The following is a 14202-nucleotide window of genomic DNA, read 5'->3' on the forward strand; positions in this document are numbered from 1 at the left end:
CATATGTCGTGGTCAAATAAAAAGAGATTATTGTGTAAACCCCTGCTGTCCCAATCCGTCCCAGTAACATAAAGAGGGATAAGGAAAACAATGCCTCGGTACTGACCTTAAAGCTACGCCACTGACTCTCAGACTGTTGAGCAATAAAATTCTTGACATTATTTTGTAGCACCACCTGTACTCGTCTCCGGAATGGAGGTACACATTGTGACTGCTCCGTTGCAAGCAGGAATCAAAGACAGCTTTGTTGCCAATACAACTGTTGACTTTGCATCCAATAGCCCTGATGTCTCCGGTGTTGGACTATGGAAATTATCAATATACGGGAGCAAGACAACGGACGGATCTGGTGAGCCGTTTCAGCGTATTGAGCAGGTGTTGACGGAGACTCAGCAAGCACAATCTCTTGAAGGAGCCAACTCAATATTTTTCTTGGAGTCGCCAGGAGAACTTGATATCCATTTCATCGGATGCGGAGAATATCAATACATTTGTATAGATTTTACCAAAGGAGATAGTCCTACACCAGACTTTGAGTTTGAGAGCAGACAACCAGTGTCTAATAAATATACGTTATGCATTGCAAGAGTTTGTGAAGAAGGTAAGTGGCGTCCATGTTCTATGAAAATGTCGACAACGCCTAGGTTTCATCGTCATTGAGGTACAGGACTTTTTATTCTTTTGGAGAAGATCAGGTATGGCAACTACTTGATTACATTTCTACATTTGCATACTTGGTAATTTCAGAAAAATAACATCGGTCAATTTTTAAGTTGCATTTTAGTTACTAAAATTGAGGTTTTATCGCCCTAGAACTACTACGGGCTTAAAATAAAACGCCCCATTCTGTTTCCACCACATTTGAATATGATGTAGATTTAACATCTGGATTGCTATGCTTAAATATGATGTATATTTAACATCTGGATGTAATGCATGGAGTGTCATTGCTGCTCTTCTCAATCAATTTATAGAATCTCCATCCAAAACCAATTGAAACAAACCCTGACACCGTAACTGCTGAAAGTTCTTCTGAGGACCTCAAAGATCCTCTTGATATGGGATAACAGTACTTGCCCTTTACCATGCTTATATTCTCCACATTTGCTTTGTCATTGTGGTTTTGTTAGTTCTCTCTTGTTATCAGTTGCATGCGTACGATCAAATGCCTATTTGGGGTAGTTGCACTTTCTACCAGTTACAACAAAAATTTGAAATAAGAAATTATGATGTCTGCGAATACAGATGAGCTTTCATTGCAACTGCGTATTACTTGATGAGAGAGACTTTGGACAAAGTAATGTTGATGTATCTCATAAACGAGCCCCGAAGCGGAAAGTGCATTAGACGCACCAACATCTCAGCGCAAATGCGTATTTTTCTAACGTCTGTTCTGATTGGCTACGTGGTTCTCTAAGAGTGTATGAATGAATTTTATCACCATTTTATACCACATTCGCGATTTTGTTAAAGACCCATTCAGTGATCCCAACGCAAGTGTAAAACAATTAAAATTATTTATAACTATTGCAAGTGAAGGATAATAAGTAATTCAAATTGTCATTTGGTTTTTTGAAATGAAAATTTTAGCAAAAAACAAAGAAATTGATGACGTTGAAGCCCCATTCAAATACATGAAGCTAATTTATATACTGTCAGTATTTAAATTACAGATTCATGTAAAATGGCTTATTTTGTCTTTTAAATACACGTGTCTTTCGGCGAACCACTATATTGCTATGTTAGCACATCTACGACAATGAGAAAGGTACCAAAATCTGAATTTTGATGATTTTTACGTTCGTCCGGATGTGCAAATCACTGATTGAGCCTTTAAGTAAAGAGTTTGTTTTTTACTTCCCTATAGATATGGACATAGATCTTACAAATGGATTTGTATTAGTCGCTGACTTAGCGGGAGCTATACGAATTGCTGCATTAGATACTCTGGAATTCCAACCTATTCCTTTGGAAAATTTAGGAGCCCCGGTCGCCATAGATTTTGATCCAGTAGATCAAATGCTATATTGGACTGATGTCCTGAAGAAAACAATAAGTCGTTGTTATCTTGACGGATCTGATCAGGCAGTTGTGTTAGATCTCGGAAATACTTCGGGTGAGTAACACTTTTCTTTTATTATAGTAATGAATTGACTCACTATATATTTGTAAAATAATGGGGTTTTTTTGTGACGTGGCTTTCATAATCCTGGACTCGTGTAAGAATAATTTTTATGACACATATGCTACTAGGCAACTCAACAGCGAATATATTTGAAACGCAGTGCTCCATCTCAAGAAACGATTTTAAAAAGTTTATAATAATCCTTATTTCGCTGAGATTTGCCACACACAAACGTATAAATCCCCACCCCAAAAAAAACATTCTTAGCTGATTGTCATAGAAAATGATGACCCAAATGTTATGATATACGTATATTTAATCCTTCATTATTTTATTATAGTAATGAATTGACTCACTATATATTTGTAAAATAATGGGGTTTTTTTGTGACGTGGCTTTCATAATCCTGGACTCGTGTAAGAATAATTTTATGACACATATGCTACTAGGCAACTCAACAGCGAATATATTTGAAACGCAGTGCTCCATCTCAAGAAACGATTTTAAAAAGTTTATAATAATCCTTATTTCGCTGAGATTTGCCACACACAAACGTATAAATCCCCACCCCAAAAAAAAAAAAAAAAATTCTTAGCTGATTGTCATAGAAAATGATGACCCAAATGTTATGATATACGTATATTTAATCCTTCATTATGCTTATAAATGTAATAAGCGTTTGTTTTGTCATTTTATGTCCATAAGTTGCTGATGGGTTGGCTATTGACGTAATACACCGTCATATATATTGGACTGATACTGGATATGATACAATTGAACGAGCCAACCTCGACGGTAGCGCCAGACATAGTATCCTAGACATGGATAGTCAAGAACCACGTGCAATCGTAGTTGATGCAACCAATGGGTAAGTTGATCTTGCATTTCCGGCTGTTAAGGTGGTACTACACCTCCTGATAAATTTTGAGACTAATTTTGCATTTTTCTCAAAAAATAACTCCACACTGGTAACAAAAGTATATTATAGGGGTGAGGAATCCAATTACTTCACTGAAATTTCGGTGATTCAAGACAAGTGGTTATTATAATGTAAGGAAAATACATTCTAGCGGTAGGGCTACCTCTTTTCTTATCGTAAATAACGTACCGCTTGTCTTGAGTCACTGAAATTCCAGTGTAGTATTAACTGAATTCCTTGCCCCTATAATATACATAACTTTTGTTACCAGTGTGTTATTATTTTTCAGAAAAATGCAAAAATAGGCACAAATTTATCAAGGGGTGTAGTACCACCTTGAGACCAATATCTATATTTACTGGGTGGTTGGCCCATTATGGTCGAAATTTGCAGAAGGAATTCAATTTGTTTTACATATTTCACAATCTATACACAATGTCTACTTTACGTTTGCATATTATTTTATTGTATCGTTTAGTCTAGATTTATTCAAGAATGTATCGAGGGCTTAGAGCAAGAACTAGCTGTGTCCACAATTACATGTTACTTCCGTTGAAAATGAATATTATCTACTCGTGGCCCATAAGCATATGACTATATAAATGCTTTTCGTTTCACAAGCCGTCTATTTTGGACTGATTGGGGAGATGCACCAAGGGTTGAACGATCTAACCTGGATGGAACTGATAGACTTACATTGATCGACACTGATCTGCAATGGCCCAATGGGCTTGCCATTGACTTTACAGGTAATTTATAATATTTTATACCTGTTATATTTATTATATTTTTTTTGTTGGGAATCTATAAAAACGGAGTAAAGTGAAACGTGTATCTTTACAGTTATGTCATTTTGGGAACATTACTTACTAACCAAAGATAGTGAATGTTATTCTACAGCAGGCCAGGAGATGTTATCATTTTAATGGTATTTTCCTTTGACAGCTGGCCGCATGTATTGGTGTGACGCGGGATTGAACAAAATTGAGTCATCAGATCTAGATGGTGGAGAGCGTACACTTCTTATTAACACCGGTGATGCAACAGATATCCATCCATTTGATATCGGTATATACAGAGATACTATTCTCTGGTCGGATTGGCTATTCCAACAATTGGTCACCATGAATATCTCCATAGTTAACACAGCACAACTTGTGGGATCCAATACGTTTGCGCGAGGCGGGGGATTGCATATTCAGTATGGTAAGTAAATATTATTTGTAGAACCACATGAAAAACGATGGCTTTATTTGAAACACCTTTTTGAAACTTTTATTTAGCGAAGTAATTAGACTTAATAATAATAACTTAATAATAATATTTGTAGAACAATCATGAATATTATTTCATATCGCACAGGTGGGTGTACAAAAGAAGATGATTTCTTCGTTCCCGAAGGTCATAGAGCAGTAGACCCAAAAGATCCTTGCCTCGAGTGTACATGTTTCAATAAAGAGCTAGCGTGTGTTGCAATGGCATGTCAGGAACCGGTGAGATTACCAGGACAAGAATGTACAGCTTACCATGTACCTGGAGAGTGTTGTCCACTATACATGTGTGATGAAAAGGGTTTGTATTATACATTTTCCCTTGTCAGTGCCTGCCAACAACTCATTGTGTCGGTTAACTTTACATGTGCAGAATGTTTTGTTGTTGTTGTTGTTTGTTTTTTTTTTTGTTTTTTACAAAATCGTAACTTGTATTGTTCGACAATAATTATGGAATTTAATACTTCCAAAATTTTTACGTCATATATATATTTTATAAATCTATTATCTTTAAATACAGTAAGCCAAAAAATTAAGGTACCAGTTGTGTTCACCCCTGTATATCCTAAATAAAGACAAATATGTCAAAATTAAAACAAGCAGCTAATACGTGAACTCTTTAGCTCTGATTCAAGACTTTATTTGTTGTAATTGGCTTAGAATTAAAGAAACGGTGATCAAAAACCTACTAAAAAGACGAAATCAAAAGTTGCACTTTTGTGTTCCAATCAATGAAAGCATGACGCTAGTTTTAACGTGCTAATCAATGGAAGCACGGGGCTAGTCCCCTTGTTCGCGAACGCTTTGTGTACAAATCAATAGCGCATGCAATGGAAGAAACAAAATTGGCACCTTCCTTGAACAATTTCAACGAATGATGTCTTAAATTCTAGCTAACAGATGCCGCTATTGGCTGCTGGTTCCAATTATGACATACCGTATATGTCTTTGTTTAGTATATACAGGGGGTAAACATAACTGGTACCTTATTTTTTGGCTTACTGTATAATTTATGGTACAGGAAGTACGATCCAATTTTAAATCAAGAATACTGAAAGAGTAAGATCACGCAGGAAAAACAAATACATTATCTGCCATTCCGTCTCATGTGCTGTTCAAAAACGTTCTCAGTGAGTTCGGCAAAAATGTACATTAAATTTGACAACAACTTAAAAATTCTCCACAAATGTTGTTTCTTTCAAATTGCAATACGGCGTGTCGGAGTAGTAATGGACGTTCAACAACACAAAATATATGTTCATAGTCTAGATTAGGGGATTAATGAAAAGTTACACATTGAAGACTTTAATGGGTGTACGATATACGAAATGCAAAACATACATTTTCAAATATTGCTTAATGCAGTGTGGTTATTGAGATATGTGTTCTTTCATAACTCAAAAACCACAGGGCCTTCAAAAGTATAAGTGTAATATTTGAATTTAGCAATTAAAATTTACTATTAATCCTGCATAGATTGTTTGGATGGAGGAGGAAATCTGGTACAAAATGGTGAGACCATTGGCGACCCTTGTAGCCCGTGCACCTGTAATGAAGGGCAACTAACATGTCTGGCATATCGTTGTGCAATTGTGCAACAACCATTAGGCGCAAATTGCACACTTATTACTCGCCCTGGAGAGTGTTGCCCAATTTGGGACTGTCAGCCAGGTGAGTGTGAACATTTTTGTTAAAAATACTTGAGTGGAGGTAAATTCCATTGCATCTTAAAGGTAATAAAGAGCCTACAGGCTGTTTCAAAATGACTGTAAAATGACTGTATTCATAAAACTGTTTGGGAATATGTTTCAATACTCAAATTGCTTGGAATTATATTTAGCTGTCAGAATAGCGTGAAGAAATTTGGGGTCTAAGGAGACCTTCTGTTCACGATTTTATCAGAAAACCAAAGTAATTATGTGTGAAATTTTGAGATCAAAATGGCGTCCAATGCCTTCGCTACATACAGCGTTGATTGATATCGTCTTGGTGAGTGTGTCGTAAACCTAAAAATCTGTTCCACTGACTGATTGACCTCCATTTATCCATGTTTTTGGTAAGATTAAGATTTGCACTTTTTGTATTTGCACCATCCGCGGATGCACATACAACAAATATTTTTGTGGTCATTTTGGTGTGTAGTGGCACTTTTGTTAAAAAAATTTAGTTGAGCAATATATTAAATTTGAATAATCAACAATGTCATGATGTCTTCATGAATGTTGGTGTCTGAGCAACTCGGGTGCTGAATTTTTTAGCACATGAGCATGATGAGTGTGTGGCCGTCACAAATTTGCAGAGACAAGCAAAAATAGTTTTGTAAGCTTAAATTGAAAATCGATTGATCAAAAATTTTCATTAGTCAACTTTCATCCAAATTTTTGAAAGGGTGTTGATCGATTCATTTGATCGATCGGGTTGATTGATTTATTGAAAGGTATTTTCCGATCACTTGATCTTTTGAATCTTTTGCAGTTCAAGTTCCCAATTGTTATTTCTCCTGTCAGGTCAAGGACCGTTTGTCAATTGCCATGGCGTTATCGATCCAGCAGAATACTTGCATGATTGTACCTATGACTGGTGCGCTACCCAGGACAATGCGCAATTGTGCGATGATATTGCTTCGTATGCTGCAGTCTGTCAGATGCATGACATTAAAATTGGACATTGGCGAGATGGAGTTGGATGTAGTAGGTTTTATATTAAACTTAATCAAAATATTATTCAACTAGATTGTGGTAAAGAGATGTAAAAGTTGTAAAAATTTGTGTGTCTAGGCCAACGCAAACGTTTAAAAACTAAAACAATCAAAACATTGATCACGTTGATATCGACAACGGTTTTGTATATTACATGTATAGGATGTTAAAAAGTGTAACTTTTTTTCTGAATTTGTGGAAACTCCGATTGATTTTGACCAAACAAAAATGAGGGTAGTATTTACAGGTTTTTTATTTTTTTTATTTTTTTTTTCAAATCAACAAAATGTATCTCATGTAATGCAAAGAAATGTTTTGGAATCTTTTTTACACCAGCTCTTGAATGTTCAAGCAATTCTCATTACGAATTGTGTCCATCCGCATGTCAGGCAACCTGTGCAAACATTAATGATGATGACGATGAACCGTGTAAGGACCTGTGCCGTGAAGGTTGTGTCTGTGATGACGGATATATTTGGAGGGTGAAGACTGCAAGCCAGTTGCAGATTGTGGATGTGTTGACGAGAATGGAGTCACCTATTTGGTATAATATTTTAAAGATGTTTTGTTAAAATGTACTGAATAAAATTAATTTGCCCTCGAAGCTAAATTTAATATAGACGGATGGCCATTGGTTCAAATTGTAATACTTGTTGGCATTATTTTCTTACAAACTGGCAACCTCTCTGAACTCTTTATCGCATAGGCGTAGATCCCAGGGGATGGGGGGGGGGATAAATTCCCCCAATATTTTGCCAGGGGATGGTCCATACACTCATCCCCCTCCAATGTCAAAATGAAATCTACGCCACTTTATCGATTGGGTGTTGCGGAACATATGCAATTTTCAGTTTTAGTGGTCAAGTAGACCAAATGTCACCTATCTTATGCACATAAGGACTCACATTTTTAAAATGCACCGATTCAATCGTTACTCCTTTCGGCGAACGGAATAGTATTAGGAAATGTTTTGTTTGAGGAGTCATGGGTCAAAGGGTATACCTATATATATTCCTATTGCACCAACATTGTGGATTGATTATGTTTGCGATTTCTTATGTTTAGGGGAGTGATTTGAGACCAGTTTCGATGAAATCGGACCAGTTTTAAAATGACATTTTAGATACGGCACGATTTAGGGTAAAAAACGGGACATCATTTTATGAAAATGTAAATGGTCAAAACCAATAAATCGGCAGCACTTGGAAAAAAGTCGCGTCGCACACATTGAATTATAATTTAAACTTCTAATTATAACTTCCATTGTTAATCTCTTTTGTATAATCAAACAACGAGACTACACTCAGAAACGGTAATGTTTTTTTAATCTTGCATTAATTATTTTTTATAAACCACGGCGGGTTGTTTGAAGGATTTATGGTCAAAACACTGTGTCGCAGGTTAAATATTTTTGATATTTAATGTTGCCCATTCTTAACTAGACGAACAGTGTCATCGCCCCGATATCTTCATGGCAGAAATCGCCATGGTATGTTGAATCCACCATTTTGTTCCGACCTGTTTAATAGTTTTGAGACGCATAATGGGCCGAATGACATCTGACTAAGGCTACTGGCAATAGCCCGGTGACTGACCTCGCTGGGTGAGAGTGAGCATGGTACGCCATGGGTCATCTGCGTTTAAGCTAACCTCCACGATTGGCCTATACACTGCGCTATATAGTTCGGCACATATAAAATCAGAATTATTGTCAGTTTTTTAGTTCAAGACGCAAGCTTCTTTCTCAAGACGCAAGCTAACGACTATCATATCTGTTCAATACATATGTGACGTGTCATGTCAAAAGGAGACACTTTTGGGCAGGTTATCAATTTTGAGATTTTTACATATCTTAAATATAGAGATATTTTGCTCCACAACGCCGTTTCCCCCAATGAAATCGGACATTCCTAAGCGAAGATATTGAGTTCGTAAGTTATGGTATTATAAAATTGGAAATTGAGATATCGGCCTTTTAAAATATTATTGATAATGTTGCAAGTAGGAATTACCGTGAAAAATGTTTCAAAAATACAAGATGCCAGTTATATTCCGGTCTGAAACTATCAGACAATATTTTTAACATTAATAACATCACAAATTCGCAACAAACCCAAATTGTGAAAAATTACCACCGGATAGATTTTTGGCTATTTCTCCATTTTGACATGACACGTCACATATATCCAAGTGCAAGGAACCACATCTGGTTTCTTTAGACGAAATCAATATTCATCATTTTCTACCCCGGTATCCAAAGATTTTCGTCTGAATATCAAAATCGTACATAGTACATTCACGTGTATCGATCCCGGGTATTGATTTTAGTATCTCTGCTGTAACAAGTAATTATTAGCCAGGTGATGTCGGTGTGAGACGTACATTCAGTTGGAACATGGTCTTATTTGGAGTAACAAGCTATACTGATACAAAGCAGCGAAAATTTAAATGCCATGGCCTACTTTGAGTTTTTAAAAATACCATCGAAATTATGACCCAAGGTTTCGTGAAACCTACGTTACCCCTATTTTTTGACACCTACCTTAGTCGTTGCAAACACTGAAATTGAACCAAAGTGTCCTTAAATATACTGTTTATCATGCAAGTTTATATATGATAGTAATGTTTTCAGGTCCACATGAAGAAATCCTGGGAAATTCGAAAATTCAGGCCATATGGTTAAGAAATGTAACATACGTTACCATAGAGTGCAGGATTAAAACAAAAAAGTGACTATAAACTGTTGAGCAATTATAGCCGCAGGTTTACTCGATAAACTTTATTAACGCGTTTCCAACATATCTGTCGGGCATTTTGAAGTTAAAATGCAACCTACGTGACACAAACATACGTTACCATTACTTTTAACACCGGCCCTATTAAAATTTACTAAAACCGCGTCCGATTTCCCGTGTATTGTTTTCTTGTAACGCAACCATGCATTATATAAGTACTTAGAAAAGGGGCATTACAGAAAATAGGCTCAATGAAAAGTATCCTAATTGTAAGATTCATCTAAATTTGTATTTCTTTTTCCAACTCTTTTTGAGGCAATCCATTCCCTTTAACAAAAAGTTCTTTTTTGAATAAAAAGGTGACATTGCATTGTTTTATGCCAAAATAATAATAAAAATAAAATTTTTGCATTGTCAACAAAAGAAGATATGTAAAAGAGAATATCACAGGATTTGGTCGTCATATTTTCCAGAATGAAACTTAGAAGGACTGCCTTTGATTTAAGAATAAAAGAAGTAGTTTAGAGATTCGGTTTTAACCAAAAATACTTCCTTACCATAAATAAACAAAGGATGATACCTAGTTCTTTAAACCAAATGGTCGCTTTTTGAGATACTTCACAACATGAGAGTGCCATTTTGAGTTTTGGCCTTTTATGAACGACCCCTCGTATGAAGCATGGCGGGCATATAGCAAAATTGAACCAATTCAACTAGGTTTTATTGCTTGATCTGTAAGGAAAAATAAACATTGATTCCCCTTAATTTCTGGAGTAGCTCTTGTACAGGTCGCCACAGTGCCGCCGAGAGCCATTACGGGCCCGGGGGTAAAATGGTCAGACGGGCCCCTTTGATCCGAGCGATGATGGTGTGTGTGGGGGGAGGGTGCAGGTGGAGACAACAGTGGCGTAAATTTCTTTGTGACATGGGGGTGGGAGGTTGGTGTAAAATCTTTCAAAACATGTTCAGCGTGTTTAGCTGCAAATAATCAAATATGAACGTTGAAGGAGACAAATCTGGAATTTGAAAGTTACATATTGCTGCCAGATTAAGTTTCTCTGAACAACTTCAAGTATGAACCGTTGAACTGGACGACTGCTCGCAAAGCGCGGGAAAATTTGCAATTCAATAACGACTTTTGCTCTCAGATTGAAGTTATTGAAACATTTTAAGCTGAATGATCAAATAATAATGAGCATTGAGGGCAAAATGCGAAAATTATCAGTTTGTTTTCCCACGATTAAGCTGCATTCCCCTGATTTCTCGAAGTCTTCATTGAGGATGATCATTGTAGCAAAAGCAGATAGTCACATAATTCAAGTGAAATACTTATTAGAAAGTGTGTGTCAAAGGCTATCTTGTATTATTAATTCACGTTTCTATTACTTGTCTTTACGGGCCCACTACTTTTGTTTGGATTTTATGGGCCGTAAAAGAGCAATGAAAACAAATCCTGTAATGAACTCGTAAAGACAAAGAAAAGAGACCGTAGGGCCCATAAAAGGCAAAGAAAAGATATCATGGGCCCGTAATGGAAGAAAAGATATCTTAGTGAGCATGTAAAAAGATAAAAGCTTCAAGAAAAAGGGACCTTGGATCAAGGAGGGCCCATAAAAAGCAAAGAAGAGATACCTTAGACCTAATGGTCAAGAAAAGAGACCTTAGTTAGGCCGTATAGTAAAGCAAAGAAAGGATGCCTTTATTACAAAGTATCTTTTCTTTACTTTTTTACCGGCCCCTGAGGTCCCTATTTAGTACTTTACAGGTCCGTAGTAAAGTATGTTTTCTTTACTTTTTACGGGCCCCCTAGGACCCCGGGCCCGGGGGTTACGAACCCCTATCGGCGGCACTGTCGCCATTAACTGTGTAAACACTTTCCATTCATCATGTCTAGCAAGGTGCATCGGTGATCTCTGAAGATTGTAAACAGTGTGCTTGTAAAGGTCTACAGGATTACCCTGCTTCCAATGGCTGGGATTGTGAGGAGTTAACTTGCAAGGCCAATGCAGAATGTAGTGAGAGAAATGGCAAGCGAGGTTGTTATTGTCAAGAAGGTTTTGTCGAACAAGAAGACATTTGCCAAGGTGAGTTTCCATTATGTGGATTGTTAATAAATAAGGCCACGTCTTTGGACAGATTGAAACATGGCGACGTAAACATCAATCTCTGACACAAGACATACCACACGCTTGATTGTGTCTTTATGCAAATTTGTGTTCAGGCTAAATAGTTGTGTTAGCGTTGATGACCCGGAATTACAAACTGGGTCATCCGTAAACACACGGCAGCTGTCTTCAGAAAACTTCGATTTGAAAAGATCGAAGCCACAAAATACTCCATAATGAAACTAATAACCAACCAAACACTTGTATTGGTTATTTAAAGGGGTAACAGAGAGATTTCGCCGGAAAATTGAATTTGAACATTTCACTTTATATTGATAAAAGGGATCCAGAGAAACCTACCGCAGTGGTAATTTCAAGAAAAAAACCAGTAGGCCCCCTAAATAGTAAAATAAACGACATTTTGTGAGCGTTTCGTTTAGCGTGCCTGGATCTTGAGTTTTGCACTCGCGTTGCATTGTGGGATTGAGCCAAGGCAATTCGGTGTCGATTTGACAGCTGTGGTGACAACTCGCGATACACGTAAACAATGACATGTGGAGTCGACCGGACACATGGACATGTTTACAAACTATGTAAACAGCGAATTACGCCGTACTAATTATATTCAGTTTCTTTTGAAAAGATAAATGACTTCATGTCAATATAGGGCCTATCCCGGCAATATATTGTCCACTATCGTGTTTAATTTCCCACTATAAAATTCAAATAAGAACAGCTTTACATGAACCATGCACGTACATGTAAAGGGCAGTATTCCAGTAAGCTTATAATATGTATATACAATTTCCCTCAGTGCATTGACTCTTACGTGTAGTCAGTGGCAGCACCAGGAACTTTTTTTCGGGAGGGGGACTTGGGGGGAAGTGAATTTCAGGGAGGGGGGATCAACCAATTTTGCATAAAGTTGCAGCAAAAATTGGAAATGTGTGTGATTTTTTTTTTTGGGGGGGGGGGGTTAAGTTGCCTCAAAAATGGGGAGGGGGACTGGGAGAAAGATATATAAGGGGGCTATCATTTTCCTCGGAGGAGGTCCCAAATGTACAAAAAGTCAGCATCAATAAAATTGCGACCCCCCTATTTCGGCAACAAATTTATGACCCACCCCTCCTCATCACCACCACCAATGCACCTTACCCCCGGCAGGCTAAAATTGTATTGAAATCGGTCATTTTGAATAAAATAAATACAATATCTGTCATCTTGTGACTTCCTACATTTTGGTCACCAAAAAGTTTATGACCCCCCCTCCCCATTTGTCTTTGTCCAGAAATTTATGACCCCCCCCCCCCCTGTATATTTGGGACCCCCTTCCGAAGAAAATGACAGCCCCCTAATGCGGAGTCATACGATATCAGAATACCCTAGAGAAAATCCAATCAAGATCATAGTAACCTGTTGACCCTTTATTCAAACCACATACTCCCGGGCACATACTGTGTTCAAACCCACATCCTAACCCTAACCAATAAACACAATCAAAAGACGGAAGTGTAAACTAAGTCGGAATTTTGTTTCAACTTTTAAAAATTGCATTTGCGGGTTAAGGCCTGGGGTATGAACGTTTGGACAGTATTTATTTTGGGACATTAGAGCACATCAGACATATCGAATTGCATTCTGAATACGAAGAATGTCATTCTGATATCAAATAATTTTGATTTTTTGAAATTCGCAGTTTAATACACATTTTATGGCAAATCATTAAAAATTGATATTTTTGATATTTAACAGTACTTGAAGTAAACTTTATAAATCTGATAATTTATACTTAAAGTGTATGTAGGTGGGATGAAAAGCCGACGATCAATTGAAAATTTTGACCTTTCGTATTGAAGATATGGATTTTTTTCCCAAAACACCAAAAACAAATAGGTCTTTTTGGGAAAAAAATCCATATCTTCAATATGAAAGAAAAATATCAAATTTTTATAATTTGTCATAAAATTTGTATTATATTGTGATTTTCAAAAAATGTAAATTATTTGATATCAGAAAGACATGCTTCGTATTCAGAATGCAATTCGATAGGTCTGAGGTGCTCTCATGTCCCACAAAAAATACTGTCGAAACGCAATAAACGCTCATTTTAGATCCCTTAAACAATTTCATAAAGCACAAACACCTAGAAACGCAAGTGCATACACACACACAAAAGCCCCCCCCCCACACACACACACTTTCAAAAGTATCCATAAACACTTGCAAATATGATTTTCTAAAATTCTGACATGCTTTTTACGCTTCTGACTTTTGCTTCTTACATTTTCACTTCAACCACTTTTATAGTTTATACACCAAGCCCTTGGCCATTGCTTGGGGAGTCTAGG

General features: G+C 36.9%; 1 protein-coding gene across 1 annotated transcript in view; it reads left to right on the top strand.

Annotated features, from left to right (window-relative positions):
- The window catches only part of LOC140160830 (IgGFc-binding protein-like), a 94845-nt gene that overhangs the window by 63498 nt on the left and 17145 nt on the right, over positions 1 to 14202 (top strand). Inside the window, exons 48-57 of the mRNA XM_072184141.1 lie at positions 170 to 601; positions 1868 to 2116; positions 2831 to 2993; positions 3666 to 3793; positions 3990 to 4250; positions 4407 to 4616; positions 5792 to 5986; positions 6823 to 7005; positions 7351 to 7558; positions 11644 to 11833. Coding sequence (XP_072040242.1) covers positions 170 to 601; positions 1868 to 2116; positions 2831 to 2993; positions 3666 to 3793; positions 3990 to 4250; positions 4407 to 4616; positions 5792 to 5986; positions 6823 to 7005; positions 7351 to 7558; positions 11644 to 11659 — 2045 coding nt within the window. The 3' untranslated portion in view covers positions 11660 to 11833. The remainder of the gene's footprint in view (positions 1 to 169; positions 602 to 1867; positions 2117 to 2830; positions 2994 to 3665; positions 3794 to 3989; positions 4251 to 4406; positions 4617 to 5791; positions 5987 to 6822; positions 7006 to 7350; positions 7559 to 11643; positions 11834 to 14202) is intronic.

This window comes from Amphiura filiformis, chromosome 9 (genome assembly GCF_039555335.1).
Source record: "Amphiura filiformis chromosome 9, Afil_fr2py, whole genome shotgun sequence".
NCBI classification, from domain to species: Eukaryota; Metazoa; Echinodermata; class Ophiuroidea; order Amphilepidida; family Amphiuridae; genus Amphiura; species Amphiura filiformis.